At 49.8% G+C, this 18,011-nt stretch overlaps 1 protein-coding gene across 1 annotated transcript; it reads left to right on the forward strand.

Moving 5' to 3' along the window:
- The first annotated feature begins 676 nt into the window (after positions 1-676).
- On the forward strand, positions 677-3,550 carry LOC120843963. The gene has a single exon (XM_040215487.1). It carries the CDS (start codon positions 677-679, stop codon positions 3,548-3,550), a length of 2,874 nt encoding a protein of 957 aa, XP_040071421.1.
- The last annotated feature ends 14,461 nt before the right edge of the window (positions 3,551-18,011 follow it).

Here is an 18,011-nt window from a genome sequence, read left to right on the forward strand (position 1 = left end):
AAAAGCTTTGTAGGGCCGCCGTATACTAATGTGTCCTTATTTCCAGACTGTCGTCCCACCTCGAGCCACCGCCGCCCTCCGGTCAACCCAAAATGGACGGGGTCCTGAACAAGCTGTCGTCACTGCGAGCGTCGTCGTCGTCTTTGTTTGTCAGCATGGGCGCCATTCCGTGCAACGTCAAGATACCCGTGCTGGAGGTGAGGCGAATGGACACCCGTTACGGGCCATCCGTTTGTGTGACTCTGCAGCTGGAGAGCAATGTGGTAAAAGTATTTTTACCCAAGCGGTTTGCCGAACTGAATGAGGAAGATCTCCAGAGCATGAGGGCGATGAAGGGGCTCACGATGGAGAAAACCAGTGGTGACGAGCGGTCACCGGTCATCACTTTCTCGTGCTCTGACTAAAACAAAATTGTGAGCCGCTCGGGACAACTTGAGAAAAAAAAATGGTAACCTGCCACTTGTGTGATGCGCGAGAGCGGCAGCAGTACTCCAGCGCGGAGTCGTTACAAGTTCATCTGGCCCAGGTTCACAATATCCCCTCGCAAGATTGCCTTCCGTTCATCAACTCACTGTGCGCCTTTCGAAACTTTACCGTGCGTTATGATATGCATTTGCACGAGCGCGACGACGAGTCTCACGATGTATCCACGCTTTTTCGGCTTCAGTCCGACGCAATGGCCAATGTTTTTAGGCATTATGAAATGCCATTGCGTTTTTTCATCACGCTAACCGTGGAAATGACTCGTCTCAGCGGTGACGACGAATTTGAATTCAGCGTGCACTACTTTCATTCTTTAGTCCACACGGTTTGGGCCGAAGGTAGCATTCGCGATGCTCTACAGACTGCATGCGCCGAGATCTCTGCTCGCCTCGAACAGTATCAAGAACGAGGATCTGGGCTTGTCGTCGTCGCCATTCAGACCTGCACCATCACCGTGGGACGTTTCATTCCGCCCACGGTCGGTTGTGCGCGTTTTGTGTTACCCGCGGAACTACCCAGCAGAAGGTGTCTAGTGAATGTGAACGAGCAACTGAACGAGTCGGAGAAAAACATGTGCTTTGTGTTTTCTGTGCTCGCCGGTCTCCATCCCGCACCCTCTAAACGATCGAGAGCTTCTTGCTACCGAGAACATTTTGGCAAGTATTGGTTCCCCACCGCGTATCCAGTGACGTTTCCGCAAGACGTGCAGGCTTTCGAGAGAAAAAACTCCGTGTCCGTAAATGTGTACGGTTATGATCGAGAACAAAGGTTCGTCTACCCGCTCAAAGTAAACGATAGCGAGCGGGAGAAGCACGTGGATTTGCTTCTGATAGACGACCACTTTGTTCTAATCACCAACTTTGCCGGACTTTTCGCGAACAGGCGCACTCACCGTTTTCGCTGTAAAAGGTGTATGATGGGCTTTCGCTTTCGCACTGCGCTGGGAAGTCATTTATCGCTGTGTAAGGAAAAGAAGGCAGTCCGAACGGTGTGTCCTACAAAGGGGGACGCGCTGTATTTCCGGAGCCCACAGGCGATGGAACCTTTCCCCTACTTTTGCGTCTACGATTTCGAGGCCATTCTGGAAGCGGAAAACATGGGTCAGGCTTACGAGAAGCACGTCCCCAGTTCCTTTTGCATACTCGTAATCCGATCCACGGACTCGCGTATCGTCGAGCAGTTTTTGTACCGGGGCGAGGACTGCGTGGAAAAGTTCATTTCCATCCTTAATCAATTGTCCAAGCTCATTGGCGAATGGATTCGAAGTGAGGAAGTGCCTATGGTGAGCGTGGACGAAGAAGCTCACGCGTCGGCCTCTCACTGCGCGATTTGTGGCGAATCGTTTGGAAATCGAAAGAGAAAAGTCAGAGATCACGATCACTTTAGCGGATCGTACAGGCAGTCGTTGTGTCAGGGATGCAATTTAAATCTGAGAGTAAACAAGAAAGTCATTCCAGTGCTCGCGCACAACCATTCGTATGACCTGGCCTTTATACTACCCAAACTCGACTTATTCGAGTCTAAAGATATTAAAGTGCTCGCCACTAGCTGCCAGCAATTTAAGCGACTCGACGTGGGTAACCTGCGGTTTCTCGACAGTCTGGCCTTTCTCCCCGCCAGCTTGGACGCGCTGGTTCAGGACCTCCGTTCCAAGGGACTAGAAAACCTGTGCTGTCTAAAGCAGGCTTTTCCGCTGCACGTTGAGCTTCTGGCGCGGAAAGGCGTATTTCCCTACGACTATGTGACCAGTTTCGAGGCTTACCGGGAGCCCGAGCTACCGCCCCGCGAATCATTTTACAACAAGCTTAACGACAGCCAAATTTCGGAGGAGGACTACCGCCACGCCCAAACCGTCTTTCAAACATTCAATTTCAAAAGCCTAGGAGAATACAGTGACTGCTACCTGAAACTCGACTGCCTACTTCTCGCCGACGTGTTCCAAAATTTTAGGAAATTGACTTTAGACACGTACGAGCTCGATCCGTTACACTACGTTTCCCTGCCCGCGCTCAGTCTTGCCTGCGCACTTAAACAGACTGGGGTAAAACTGGAGCTGCTCGACGACGTGGATGTGTATCTGTTCATCGAAGCTGGTCTGCGCGGAGGAATCGTTCAATGTGCCATTCGTAACACGAGGGCTAACGTGCCAGGAACCGCATGTTTTGATCCGAACACGGCGGTTTCTCAAATTTTAGACCTCGACGTGAACGGCCTGTACGCTTCCACCATGCGGCAAGCCCTTCCATGCGCAGATTTTCGCTGGCTAGACCGCGAGGAAATCGACGCTCTCCACTTCCAGCAGGTTACCGACGACGCGCCCGAGGGTTACATTTTAGAGGTGGACCTCGACTATCCTCGGGAGCTACACGATTCGCACGCGGACTTTCCCCTGGCTCCCGAGAAACGAGGAGTCCCGCTCGAATGGCTCTCACCCTATCAAAAGGCGCTCGTCGAAAAATTTCACCTACCCCAGCGAGAGTCTGAGCGAAAGCTGCTTCTCACCTTTTACCCGAAACGGAATTACATCATTCACTACCGAAATCTCAAGCTGTATCTGGAGTTGGGCTTACAGCTAAAGGCCATTCATCGCGTTTTAAAGTTTTCGCACAGTGCATTCCTTAAAGATTTCATCGACTTTAACCACAACCGGCGAAAACAGGCGACTAATGCTTTTCAAAAGAACCTATCTAAACTCATTATGAATTCAATTTATGGCAAGACAATCGAAAACCCACGCCAGTACAATAACGTTGTCATTAGCGTGAACGAGGACGAAGTGCTCAAAAACCTGCAGAAGCCTAACCTCAGGCAGTTTGCGGCAATCAGCCCGACCGTGGTGATCTTTCAGTTTTCCCAGAGAACGCTACACTTGAACAAACCCGTGTACGCGGGTTTCTCTATCCTAGAGATGTCCAAACTGGTCATGTACGAATTTTTCTACAAGCAGGTCAGGCGCGTTTTCCCCGACGCTCGCGCAGCGTACAGCGACACGGACTCGTTCATTCTCCAAATCACCGACCCGGATGTAGACTCGAAGCTCGCGACCCTTGCCGAAACTCACCTGTAGTAGTAGTAAATATGCACCAGCTCACACACCTGTCAATCACAGCCCCAGGTGGGCGGAGCCAATCCTGACCAATCCCGAAGCAGCAGGGCGGAGCCTCTTCCCTCTCTCCCATCCCAGTGACCAATGACAAGGCATGGGCGTTGGCCAGTGACCAATCGTAGCCAATCGAGGTCCCGCCCTCTAGTCACGTACGCGGTATAGGTGTGAGGTCACGTAGCCAATGTTAACACCTCGTTAAGGATGTTAACACATGCTTAACAAGGTGTTGACAGCCGATGTTATCAGTCACGTACGCGGCGCGTGTCAGAAGCGTGGGAAAGACACGTACAGGGATGTCATCAGCACGGCTCCCATCACATGATTCTAACCACGTGATTGCCCCGGGTTCGAGTTGCGTCCGACAGAGGGCGCTCACGTGATGTCACAAAGGGTTCGTGTTGCATCCGACAGAGGGCGCTGCGCCGCGGTCACGTGATGGTCACGTGACATTATTTGAATCTCTGCGCGGTAAATGGCTTTTATTCGCTAAAAAAGGCTCTGCGGCGGCTGGGGATCGACCTCGCTACCTTGTGCACAGGATCCCGACACCCTACCCCCTGAGCTAGAAGCACATTGCTTCCCAGAGGGCTTAACTCTTCGCAGTTGTCGGTGTGTGTGCAAACCAGATCACGTGTTTCCCCGCTATTTGGCTTTTGTAATACGATTGAAAAACAGGATACGTCATTGCCGCAGTTCATGTGACGATGGTCGTGTAATATTATTTGCACCGCTGGGCGTTGCCCGTCTTCTTATCACGTGATTTCGAGCGCGCGCGCGCGATTCAAACACTGCTCGCGGACTTGTAGCCTCGTGGCGCCCCCTTAGCTGCTGCATTTGGGCTCGGACCCTCACTCGTGCGACGGAGCTCGATCTGACAAGATGCTCGTGCGTGAACGTCTGGATGGCTGCGAAGATCAACACACTCGATGGAGCGATGTCGAAGCCTGCGCTGCACATCGAAAAGCCAACAACAACTTCTTTGTGTCTGCGTTCGATATGTTGGTGGACCTCATAGTTTTTGGCAAGTTCATTCCATATGAAGTGGACCCCGTTGTGTTCAGGATCATATCCCAGGTCTACGAGAGCTACAAGGTGCGGGACAAGGAGTGGGAATCCCACGAGCAGCCCTTTGTGCTCTTATCCCATTGGTCGGGCAAGGTGTTGACCAAAGTGACCGCATCGGAGACGACGAACGTGGTGGAATTTATCTCGGATACACTCAAGACCATCAAACGCGCGATGCATTGTAAGCACCACATCGAAGCCACCTACATTCACTGCCTGGCCACCGATGTTCTTCGATATCGCCTGATCACCGTGGATACTCTAGACTCGTGGAAATAAAAATAACTAGCCCTATATAATGACTGCGTGTGTGTGTCTCTCTCTCTCCTACGATTGCTAAAGAAAAGACTGGACCCTGATAGCGGTCCGGTCAGTCTGCTCTCGACCTACGTACAGATCGGTCGGCAAGGAGCGAAATGAGGGATCAGTTTTACGTGAATCTATTCTCAAATGCCTCGTCGGACATTTTTCACGACAATAGTTTGAGCAAGTTCAAGGTGCAATTGTCTCAACCTATTATATTAAACGAACCGTACGAGGTAGCCCTAGAAGAACTGAACTTCCCATTTAGCATCAAGAATGTGACGAGCCCATCTAACGCGCTGTACTTGGTCAGACCCACGGATGCCGGGAAAGTGGAAGGCACCAAAAAGCTACGAATACAGCCAAAGCAAGACTTTGCCGCGCTGGTGAAAAGCGCCCTGCGAGAGCTCTTTGGTCCCAAGACGAGCTTCGAGCGAAAAGGAAAATGTTACTCTATAGGGTTCCAGAGAAACAACGCACTGCGCATGTCCCCTACATTGTCGAAAAAACTCGGATTTGCAGAGATCGTTTTTGGAATAGGTCAGCCCGTGGAAGGCAGCCCCGTGGAGGAAGATACATTCGATCGGGAGGTCGAGGTAGAGTTGACGAGGGTTAAGCACGTGATGACACAGGACCGAATTGAGATCCTCGAGGGCTTCTACGAATCGCCAGAAGATCTCATTAACGCGATAAACAGCGCCTACCAGTCTCATCTTAAGCTCAATTCCTCCAAAATATTGCTTCGTTATAATCCATACATCAAAGTCGTAGAGTTACAGTTGCACCACAGTGGGTATATCCTAATCAACGCTCACTTATCCCACATGCTTGGCTTTGGTCAGAAAAGCGTGTACACTTCCTTCTCGGTGGCAGACCGTGATGTGACATTATTTCCCAGCAATTACATTTTTACCTATTGCGATATCATAGAAGCGGAGCACGTCGGCGACGTGAAAGCTCCTCTCTTGAGAGTCGTCCCATTCGTAGTGTCAAAACGTAACGAAATGATATCCTATTCTTTTAATCTACCACAATATAAGAAGGTGATCGTAAAAGAAGTTAGCACCATTTGTCTCGAGCTTGTTGGCGAGAGAGGAAGCTACATCCCATTTCTGGACGGATCGGGTCGCGTTGCAGCCACTCTTCATTTTAGAAAATGCACGTAAAGTCCCCACCGTGTTGTTTAGAACATTTCTCGGGTTCCGGAGAAAGACCGCTGCCACATTTTGTGTCCGGGCCCCTGTTCCAAGTTGGGAGCGGACTACTGTCGGACATTTATCAGAGGCTATCACCAGTGTTTACAAAGCGAGTGGCCCCTTACCTGGGTCGAAAACTAGTGTCCACGGGTAGAGATATTGCAGAGCGAATGAGGCAGGGTTCTTCGTTGAAGGACGCCGTCAAGAAGGGAATTGGCCGCACGTATCGAAGCACCAGAGACGAGTTCCTCCAAAAGCTGCAGTCTGGCGGAGGACATAAAAGAAAGGCGTCCAGCCAGTGCTGTTCAGTTTCTGGACGGCAAAAGAAACGAAAGGTCGTGCATGACTTTTTCGATACCTAAAAAAAAAAAAATGACGGGCGATATTTTTACCCTGCACGAGCGTTCCTGTCTGTGCACCAGCGGAGAGCTCGATCTCTTCTCTCTTCCGCCTACGTCTTTTGCTTTGGAAAAGTCCGAATATATCGAATTCTTTCCGGTCGCCACGACAACACCCACTTCGGTCTTAGAATTTCACGTTCCCTCGCTAGGACCTCACTTCTACGATCTCAAATCAAGCTTCCTGCACATCCAGACAAAAATCGTGCGAGCCAATGGCGATCTCGCGAGCACCACCGCGTTGGACGGAACTGTCACGCACGATAAGGTCATACCGGTTCAGGCATTTGGAAGCTCCCTTTTTCAATACTTACACGTGTATCTGAACCAGACTTTGGTGAGCCAGTACGAAAATTATGCTTATCGTTCTTATCTCGATATCCTCCTGCACGCAAACCAGACGAGTAGGGATCACTCTCTTTCTGCGATGTTGTACGAAAAAGACCCGGTAAATACGTCCGAAAAGCTAGACATTCCCGCCGATGCCAAGGGCCTTATGGCACGTTTTAAACGAACCGAAGGAAGTACGCTCTGTGATTTGTTTTGTCCTCTAATGAGTGACATATGTCACCAGGACAAGCTTCTCTTGAACGGGGTGGATATTCGCATCGTGCTGCGTCAAAATACCGAAGATTTCAGGCTCTTGGCCGCTTCGACGGTTCCCCAGAAGCACGTCGTCCAACTTCCTCGCATTGTGCTCTACATTCGACGCGTGCAAGTGGCCCCGACGGTGCTTGTGGGCATCGAAAGACGTCTGCAGTCCTCTCCCGCGACTTATCTACTACGTGGGGTGGAGATCAAGACCAGAACCGTTTCTCCCGGTGTGTCGCACATTGTCCTCGACGATCTGTATCCGCATCGAGTGCCGTCAAAGCTCCTCGTCGCCTTCGTGAAGAGCGAGGCGTTTCAGGGAAGTCGCGAGCACGACCCCTTCAAGCTCGAGCACTTCAACCTGAAAACGGCGGTCCTGGACGTGGGTGGCTGCCAGCAGACGGAGCAGTTTGATTTTGCTCAGGATCTCTACATGAAGGCCTATATGAGCTTCCAACACCGCCTCAATCGCAGAGACGTCCCCTACTCTAAAGGTGCCTTCTCGAAAGACTCCTTTCTGCTCTACTACATTTTGACTCCGGACAGGGAAGAGCAGAGTCTTTGTCCCATCTCCACGGCGAACGTGAGACTCACCTTGACCTTCAAGCAAGATCTAACTAAAGCCATCACCATTCTCTTTATGTCAGAAACGCCTCGCGTCCTGGAAATTGACAAGGAGAGAAACGTCAAGTTTGCCGGCTGAAATGGAAGAGCACGAATTTTACCCAATGTTCGCGGGAAATCATTGCACGCGTCCCTGGTTTCGTGGCACGTTCGCGTGCGACGAGATTGGTCAAGAGACAGCGTCACCCGGTCTTTATGTAGTGAATACGGCACCGAGGTCTTCGTTCGGTGAACACTGGGTTCTTTTCTACGTGTGCCCAAAGGACAATGCAATTAGTTATTTTGACAGTTTCGGAATGATTCCGATTCACGAGGAATTTTACGACTTTATCGGAGGCGCAGCGTCCTTCTTCTACTCCAAGAAAAGAATTCAAGGGACTCTGTCGCACACGTGCGGACTTTACTGTCTCTACGTGGGTGCGCTCCTATGTTGCGGTGTACCGCTCCGCGAGTGTATCAAAACCTTCTCGGCGAGCGACTACCGACGGAACGACACACACATTTCCATACTCGTGCGCAAGCAATTTTCCTCTCCCGCTTTAAAGCTCTCCTGCTGCTCCGCCCTGTAACCTGATTTGGAAATAAAGACACAAAAAGACTGAAAACAAAAGAGCTGGCGAGCCAGCGTCAAAACAACGTATTTAACTTGCATATAAGAAAAAATCGCATTCCGAGCTTTCGAGACATGTCCAAACCTGCATATACTTCCTGCTAGACGACTTTGAAGCGAGCGGTCAACTCGGACCTTGGAGAGCCTCCGTTTATTTTTTATTTCATATCCTTCGTTGCTTAATCACTGTAATCGCTGCTCGCGTACGGGCGTCGCTATAAACCGCAGTGTTGCGACGCGTGTTTAAATTAGCATTTATCGCGAAGCTAAAGAGCGCCGCGCGGGAATGTGCTTCGCGCGAGTACTTAGAAACGTGTCTGCGATGCCTCCTTTCCACTCGTCTACGAGCGTAGCACGCGAGGTCACCGACATGTCTTCGGACCTGGACAAATTTCGTTTCCAAACACCGGCGTCAATCACGATGATTGGATCCTCTAAATCGGGCAAAAGCACGTACATTCGCAAATTGTTGCGATTTAGAAGAGAAATGTTCGACAAAGAGTTTCACGTTATCTACTACGTCTACGTGTTTCCCCAGAGCTGGTTTTCGGGCACGAGCGGGGTCATTTTCACCAAGGAGATCCCGCAAAATTTAGACTCCGAAAGAGACTCGCTGATCATATTCGACGACTTTCTCGCCAATCGAACGAAGCTCAAAGACATTTGCGAATATTTTATCGGAGCTGCTCATCACTATAATGCTTCGGTCATTTTCATCACGCAGAACATGTTCCTCCAAGACGCGTACTTTAGAACAATAAGCCTAAATTCTTCCGCCTTACTTATATTCCGCTCAGTTAGGATTGCCGATCAACTCCAAGTGCTATCCCGACAGCTCTTTGGAGGTAGCAGGGGGCAGGTTCTACCGCGTATATATTCGGACGCGTGTAGAACGCCGTTCAGTTACCTTCTGATCGACTTATCGCAAACTTGTCCCGATAATTTTCGTGTGAGAGCAAAAATCTTGCCGGACGAGGGTCCGGAAGTCGTGTACGACACGTCCTAATGAACCGCATCACCAGGCACGCGAGATTCTTGCACCTGTTGTCGGAAGCCAAAACGTGTAGGCAAAGAGAATCACTACTACGTCACGCCAAGGAGGAGCATCTGAAAATAATTAGGGAAATTTGTTTAAACCTGTGCGCCGGAAACCTCCCTCTCTCCGAAGCTATAAAAAAGAAAGTGAAGAGATTTGCACCCGTCATACGGACACTGGGAAATCGAAAAGACACGCACAAGAACGTAAGAAAGACGCTGGTATTGAAGGGAGGTTTCCTACCCCTGATACTTCCTGCTCTCCTAGGCCTCATATCAACGATCGGGGGAAGAGCCATCGCAAAGGCTATCGGGGTCTGAGAAGTATGAAAAAGTACCATCTCATACCTTACAGAGAGAACATTCCCGAGATTCTGAAAGAAGACGACGAACCGGACGACATCAAGCTAAAGAAAATAATTCAAACGCTACACAAAATGTTACGTCCGTACACGTCGAATGAGAGTAGCGCACACATTGACGAGCTTAAAGCGATACCCATTAGCACGGAAGAGCGGACAACGCAGACGAGCGAGCGTGGGGATGACCCTTCCGTCATAGTCAATTATTTGAGCAAAACCTACCGGCAAAAGGGTCAATCGCTTCTGAGGCTACTGGAACCGGTGCTCACCTGGGACCCGCAAACCTTGGAAATTTCGATCGAGGAAAAACCTCTACAGGGATCCAACATTGTGGACTTGGTTTCCTATTTAGTTTCACGTTCAAAGAAACTGCCAGTTCCGGCTCATTTCGATCGCGTCACGAGGTTATTGGTCAAAGAGAACCTGCCAGTGACCATCGTGAATCACGATCGGTTTAAAAGAAGGACCCTCAAAGCGCGGGCGACCATTCGTCGAGGTGCGTCTTCTTCTTCGGTCACTTCGCCGAAGCGCCTTCGTACCGCTTCGCCGGAGCAGCGGACTGGGTCACCGACCCCATCGCCGACCGAACCGGCTCCAGCTGATCCCGTTTCTAGCGCCGCACCTCGTGCCTCGCAGCGCCTGGCCGAGAGAGCATAAAAGAAATTCTAGACAAGGACTACTTTAACGACGAGGAAATTCTTTCCGCTTTTCACCCACGACACCGAGGGAAAGTCGAGACGCTCCTCGCCGCGATTTCCTCGGTAATTGCCTACACCCCCGAGGGAACGCTGGTGGTTCACGGAGAGCCGCTCGAGGGATCCAACATTGTAGACCTTGTGCACTACCAGCTGTACAACAGGCAGCCTCCCTGGATGAGAGGCGCAGTTTCCTCTCTCATCAATTGTCACCTGGACCTGAGTGCGTTTCGAGCTCGACACTACCGACCAACAAAGCGGTGCGCCCAGAAAGCATGTCTTCGTCACAAAAGAAGGGGAGTAAAGCGGTCTACTACGAAGCAAGCCATCCAGCCTCTTTTGGTGGAATCAACAGGCTCGCACGACATACGGGACGAAGAACGGCGGAAAAGTTTTTAGAAGGATCGGACGCGTACACGCTGTTCAGGGAAACCAAGCGCCCTCGCGTCTACCGCAAAACGCTATCCTTGGGACTTCGAGACGTCTATCAGGCTGACCTAGTGGAAATTCAAAAAATTGCCAAATACAATGATGGAAAACGATACATTTTGTTTGTGATCGATACATTCTCACGATTTCTCACCGTCGTCCCCATAGCTCGAAAGACGGGAGAGGAGGTTGTCCGGGCGTTGAAAATTGTCTTTCGCAAAATGGGGAAAAGCAAGCGTTTATGTACGGATCGTGGTCGTGAATTTTACGGAAGATTGGTCCTCTCGTTTCTGGAGAAAAACGGAATTAAACTATATTCCGTGAATTCCAAGCAAAAGGCTTCGATAGTGGAACGCGTACAACGCACCATAATGAGTCGGGTTTACAAGTACTTTGAGTATGCACGAACCAAACGATTAATCGAAATCCTCCCGGAAATCGTCAAATCTTATAATTTTAGCCATCACAGGACACTGAATGCTAGGCCGGTCGACGTTACCCCACAAAACCAGACCGAATTTTTCTTTCACTTGTTCCCCGATCCCGGACCGGTGAAAATACCTAAATTTCGTGTTGGTGAGCATGTGCGCATCTCCAAAGACCGTCACGTTCTCCTGAAGAAGTACAAGCAGTCGTTCACGGACGAGGTGTTCATCGTGGACCGAATTCGATTAGGCGTGCCCAATACCTATCACCTAGTCGATATGGTGAGAAAAGAGCCCGTTCTCGGCTCTTTTTACGAGGCAGAACTGCAGCGCGTTTCCCTGGCCGAAAACAAGACCTGGATCGTCGAGAAGGTTTTGAGACGCCGACGTGTGCCCCATCTGCAATACCTCGTAAAATGAAGGGGCTACGGCACCTCGCACAACAGTTGGGTTAATGCGAACGATTTTGAACAATAAAGCCGATAAAGAAAAAAACCTTTCGTGTCCTTTACGCGATGCGTCGAGCCTCGTGGGCTCTCTGCATATCGCAATACACAAACACGTAGTGAGTTTTATCATTTTTTATTCAAAAATTTTGACAGCAGAATTATAGCTTCGCGATCGAGATTTATTCCGTACAATGAGGCTCTCCTTCCTCCGATCAATCGCCGAATTTGATAGACGTTCAGAGGACATCTTCGGAGGTACATGGATTCGCTGATGATGCAGGTGTCTTCACATTCGAGATCATATTTCCGGGGAGCAAGAACGTCCACCTCGTTGAGACAGTGCTTCAGCGCCTCAGTCTGATTCCTGTCCAAATTTACACCGGCTCTTTTCGGATAGCCCTCTTTTGACCATACGCGTATTGCCAGCACGGATGCAGGACACTGATGAACCTTGGTGTCTTTGTTCAGACTCATCTCGAGCGTGCAATTTCCTCGCAGGCTCGCGTGCGACATGCTGACGCCGATGGTGATCACGCAGACAATTAGAAAGGAGCCCATGATGAACGCGAGAAGAGACTTGACGCCCGCGCGCGTCACCGCCATAATGACGGTGCGTTGTCGTCATATAACACATATATAGGACATTGCGTAAACATACGACAGCGATGGGGACGCCACGAGGCCGCGAGCAGCGTTTGAATCGCGCGCGCGCGCTCGAAATCACGTGATAAGAAGACGACCATCGTCACACGAACTGCGGCAATGACGTATCCTGTTTTTCAATCGTATTACAAAAGCCAAGTAGCGGGGAAACACGTGATCTGGTTTGCACACACACCGACAACTCTGGGAAGCAATGTGCTTCTATCTCAGGGGGTAGGGTGTCGGGATCCTGTGCACAAGGTAGCGAGGTCGATCCCCAGCCGCCGCAGAGCCTTTTTTAGCGAATAAAAGCCATTTACCGCGCAGAGATTCAAATAATGTCACGTGACCATCACGTGACCGCGGCGCAGCGCCCTCTGTCGGATGCAACACGAACCCTTTGTGACATCACGTGAGCGCCCTCTGTCGGACGCAACTCGAACCCGGGGAAATCACGTGGTTAGAATCATGTGATGGGAGCCGTGCTGATGACATCCCTGTACGTGTCTTTCCCACGCTTCTGACACGCGCCGCGTACGTGACTGATAACATCGGCTGTCAACACCTTGTTAAGCATGTGTTAACATCCTTAACGAGGTGTTAACATTGGCTACGTGACCTCACACCTATACCGCGTACGTGACTAGAGGGCGGGACCTCGATTGGCTACGATTGGTCACTGGCCAACGCCCATGCCCTGTCATTGGTCACTGGGATGGGAGAGAGGGAAGAGGCTCCGCCCTGCTGCTTCGGGATTGGTCAGGATTGGCTCCGCCCACCTGGGGCTGTGATTGACAGGTGTGTGAGCTGGTGCATATTTACTACTACTGCAACATCCACGTTTTTATTCGGTCTGTTCACGATACTGGAAGGTTCAACAAACGAGCACTATGTTGCTCGCTGGTTGAGGGGCATTACTACCTGAAGAGTTTAATTGACATGCTCAGAGATAAAAGTTGCTATACTCTAAAACTGTTCAATTGTTTCCTGGTTTCCCACTGTTTTTGCCGCAATGGACGCATACTCATGTTAGCATTAAAGCGAGGCTGTTTAAATGGTTAAACGTTACTTTAAAAAGTAACAAAATACCGTTGCACGCTACTTGGACTTAAAAGTAACGAAGTACGTTACTCGATCCTTCTCTAAAAAATAACTAAATAAGTAACTTGTTTCCCCCCCAAAAAAAAACTTGGTATAAACAACTCGTTACTAGTAACGCGTTGCAGACATATCTAGTAACTCCGCAACCATTTAGTTTAACCCATAAAATGGTATATCGTATTTGGTTTAGCCACCTTTCGCCAAATGAGATCCTGCAGGAGATCCTACACGATAGTTCACCACTTCTCGCGGGTCAGTTTTCTAAACAGTTCACTCCTTATGAAGAATATGGCCTTACTTATCATTCGACCTTCGTATGTAGCAGTAAAAAGTGCAGCCTCTTGAGCATTTGCACGTTTTATGATAGTGTTCTTGAAGAAAAAAAATTATGTATAGATAGGGTTGCCTATCTCTACATAGTGCAGTAATAGTACAGCTGTAAAAAATGTTCGCTCTCCACGGGTACGGAGCACGCACTCAAAGACGTAGAAAATGTCGATTGTTTGTTTAGAGCCCTGCAGCTAACCTAAATAACCCAGAAACCTAATTTACGGGAATTCCCTTTGTGTCATCTTCGGCAGGGCCCGGAAAGATGTGCACAGCGTCAAACTCATCTCCAGAATGCGAGCCAAAGGGCTTGGGCAAGTTGGCGGAACAGAGGCTTCATTTTCGTGCTCGCTCGAAGTGGAAAGCGCGCAGAGGTCGTCGATATGTAAGTTATACCTATAGACACACTCAACTCACTGACGTAACGCGACTGCGGTGGCGCTGCTGTTGGTACTGCGCATGGGCAAGCGCTGCAGTCCTTTCGAGTTTAGTTTCTGCGCACGCGAAGTGCCCACACCTGGTGCGGGTAAAGCAGGCTTGTTTGTAAACTCTGTGTTGGTGTACAGGTGAACAAAATAAGGTACGAAGAATTGTGTAATGCCACGCGCGTCTCATAGGAAGCGCGCCCGTGGCCGAACGGTTATTGTGCCACGCGAAGGGCAGAGGTTCGACAACAACACCACCAAACGAATGTCGCGAATGACAATTGATAATGCGACGAATCACTAAAGCCAACTATAAACGTTTAATGGTCGAACTTCCGTCCAAAAAAAAAAACAGAACAAGGATAGCGTCGCAGGCGTCGATATCGGCGTAACAGCAGGATCGAGCGATGGAGCGAGACCAGCGCCTCCCTCAGAGCAGCAAGCGCCCTGGCTAAACTGCAGCCGTGGCGCCCCCCCCCCCCCCCCCCCCTCAATTTTCGCATTCAACATCACGTTGTTAGCAAACATGCCACAGTGACCCAGAGCGAATGGTCGCAATTTTGTCGTTGTCAGTCGAAAAGCACATCCTAAAAACGAACGACGTTCGCAAGCATTGAGAGTTTTGTCGGCACCGTGTTCAAAGGTTCAAGAATCATTTATTTCTTAGAACAACCAAACTTCAGCTGTGGGTCTCCCATAGCAAGATAACATCTGATGGACAGAGAAAACAAAATCACAAGTTAACCATGTCAAATACCCTAGAAGGCAACCTTCCAAGCGTTCAACATCGTAAATTGGGCCACGTCTTGCGTCATATCCAGGCTAGACGCAATCCTGTTTTCAATGAACGAAATTGCCAATGACGATATGCTGCCACCTGCCAGGGTTGATCTTAGCTATGCCTTAATTAGCTTTAATTTTGAGAAACTCCCCTCAGCGGCGGCCACTGACACTGGCAAAGTGAGGAGGATCCTCAATGACACCCACGTGTACGGGAATTTGTCACATAGATGGTTGTCCAAATGAACTGGACGACGTCCTGGCGAGCACTGCATCCAGTGGGCAGCCGGCTGCACAGTTAGATCAGCTCCTCGTAGAGATCTGCACCGTGGATGCCTGCACTTTCTAGGTGTCTCAAACTCTCAGGGGATGGTCAAGGCCTTTGCAAAGTTTAGGAAGTTCTGCTTTATCGGGAAGTCGGGTGAGACCGTAAAGGTAAAGCCCCTTCATGTTTTAAAAGTAGCGCAAGGTGCGTCAATGCACGAGGCACGTGCAACGTGCAGCCCTTGGGAAGATCATGGCGGCACAGCGCAGCACTGAGCTGGGTTTCAGACGCTATGAATTCCCCAGAAGTGGCGCGCGGCACGTGCCTCGAGCATGTCTACAACAATGAATGGCACCACTTTTCCCCGGATAGAGGGGCTTTACGTAAAGGAACCCCCAGAAGCTCACGTGCTGCTCCATCTGCGTGAAGAGTTCTTCAATCGAAATCTTACGGTGCCAATCATCTCGTAGAAGAACTCTCGCTTGAATTTTTCCTCGAGATCATTAACCTCGTCTTGGCACTCATAACAGAATTGGCGCTCTTTTCGCCGCAGTTGAGGGGCCAGTTTCATCATATTGTCAACACCCATGCTCTCGGGAAGACCGTTCGCAGTTTCCAGTTGCAGTTTCATACCCGACATCGCGATAATTGCCGGTGTAATCGCTACACGCTTTCATCAGCTGGGCGGTTGCTACGACGTCCTTTGTTTTGCATTGCATGTTCTTGCTTGCAACATTAACTTGAAAAAAAAAATGTCGTACCACACAACAATGTAAACGAGAAACTTGAGGTCTCTGAGCTGCCCTTCAAGAGTTCGTCCTTCACGTCAGACGCCAAGGTCTGCCTGCTGTGATTCGGCCATTCTTGCGCAACATTATAAGTTCAGTTGTTTTTAGTGGATTTCGGGATTCTTGCGGCGGGTTTCTGAATTTTGAGTTGGCAACACTGGTCGTCATTGCGAGTCCAGAGTCGTCATTGGTCGCTCACACACAAAAAAGAAAGAGCTGCAAATCCAAAAGTTCTTTACACATATTATTTTCAGTCGGGTTGAAGCCTCTGGGCACATAGACTCACCGGATCCCAGGGGGCATTGGTTTATTTAGCTTACTGCTAGAGACTCCAGAGCGAGCGTTGCCCAAAGGGCAGCTCGAATGCCGGGAGGAATCGGGTTCATTTTACCCCCCGTCAGACCTCCTGAGCGAAGGCATTCTTCGGCTCAGAATAACTTGGCAAATGGCGAAGCCTACATTTCCTGCGAGCCAATCAGGGACTCTGAGCAAAGCACGTAATAACTAAGAGCAAAAATCCGTTCTAATAGTATTTTGCCCCATGACACGCTCCGACACACTGATTTGCTCGCCGATGAGTTTGGCGCCACCGTTTGATAACTTGCGCCAAGAGTGCGGCATGCCGGCTCCATCACATTTTGCGAGTAGGTTTTGCTCCGCTCGTAATTTGAGAGCTGTGCGAAGGTGATCGCTTGCCTAAGCGTTCATGATTCATTCCATTGCGCTTTTAATCTCACGAAGGAGAGGTTCTCTATAGTGAAACATCTGCAGGTGCCTGCGAGTTGATGGACGTAAGTTATAACAAGAACGTAATCGTTGGTTTGGCGGCCGAAATGCCAAATAGCGAGCACCATCACCTTTTTCTACATGTAAAGGGGGGGGGGGGGGGCGCCCTTCGCGATGCGGTCGTTTTTTGTGTTTTATTATATCCCCTCGAGGTTTGAGCCCTGCATGACCTGGCGGCGCTTTCGGCGCCCCCCTATGAATGGCACCCTGTGCGGCTGCACAGGTCACCCACCCCAAAGGCCGGCCCTGGGCGAGACTGCCTTCGGCTCGCCTCGCGAAGCCCCGTGTCCACGCGTGGTGCTTTTGGAACAATCGGCGTAGAAGGTTCGGCGTGTAGAATATTCGGACCCCAAATGAGACACAGAGTTCTCGAATTCACCAGGGCGCGACACTTACAGAAATAACAAAACGGCGCCTCCACTACCAGGCACCGTACCTCAGCCCTTTGCGTGGGAGCCTAGAACGATAACCATTTGGAGACCGGCTCTCCTGCTCGGACACGCGCGGGGGTATATAAAGTACATTAAGTAAAATACAGCGCAGCTTGAATAGCATGTTAGAGGCGGCCCTGCAAGATGGAGAACACTGAACACTGTTTCGAATGAACCACCGATCATTTTAAACACTACCTGATCTTGACATTGGTGCTGACGGTGACAACATTGGCATCCACAGACCGAACCGGCTGTTGTAGTACACTCAAGCACTTCCGGCGCTTTAGAGTGCGCAATCCCTTACAGAAAATTGTTACGCTTTTCTGTTGAAAAGCTGTTGTAAAAAGTCAATAGAGAATATAAAATGTACAGCTTTTGTTTTACTCTCTTTTGAATATTGGCCCAATTTTCTGATGAAAGTCAACAGACTTCCCGCCATGCTTTTCTGTTGAAAAGCTGTTGAAAGAATCATCAGACGATATAAAATGTCAACAGCTTTTCATCTGACTTTCTCTAGCTTTTCTGTTGACTTTCTTTTGAATATTGGCCCGCTTTGTAAAAGAAAGTCAAGAGGCTCTCTGTCGCCTCCAAGATACTTTTTCTGCAGCTTTTCAACTGAAACGCTACAGAAGATTAAACAAAATTTCTTTACAGCTTAGCTATTCATTCAACAATGTTTTGGAAGCTTGCTA

Source organism: Ixodes scapularis, unplaced genomic scaffold (assembly GCF_016920785.2).
Source record: "Ixodes scapularis isolate PalLabHiFi unplaced genomic scaffold, ASM1692078v2 PGA_scaffold8__174_contigs__length_109621045, whole genome shotgun sequence".
In the NCBI taxonomy this organism is placed as follows: Eukaryota; Metazoa; Arthropoda; class Arachnida; order Ixodida; family Ixodidae; genus Ixodes; species Ixodes scapularis.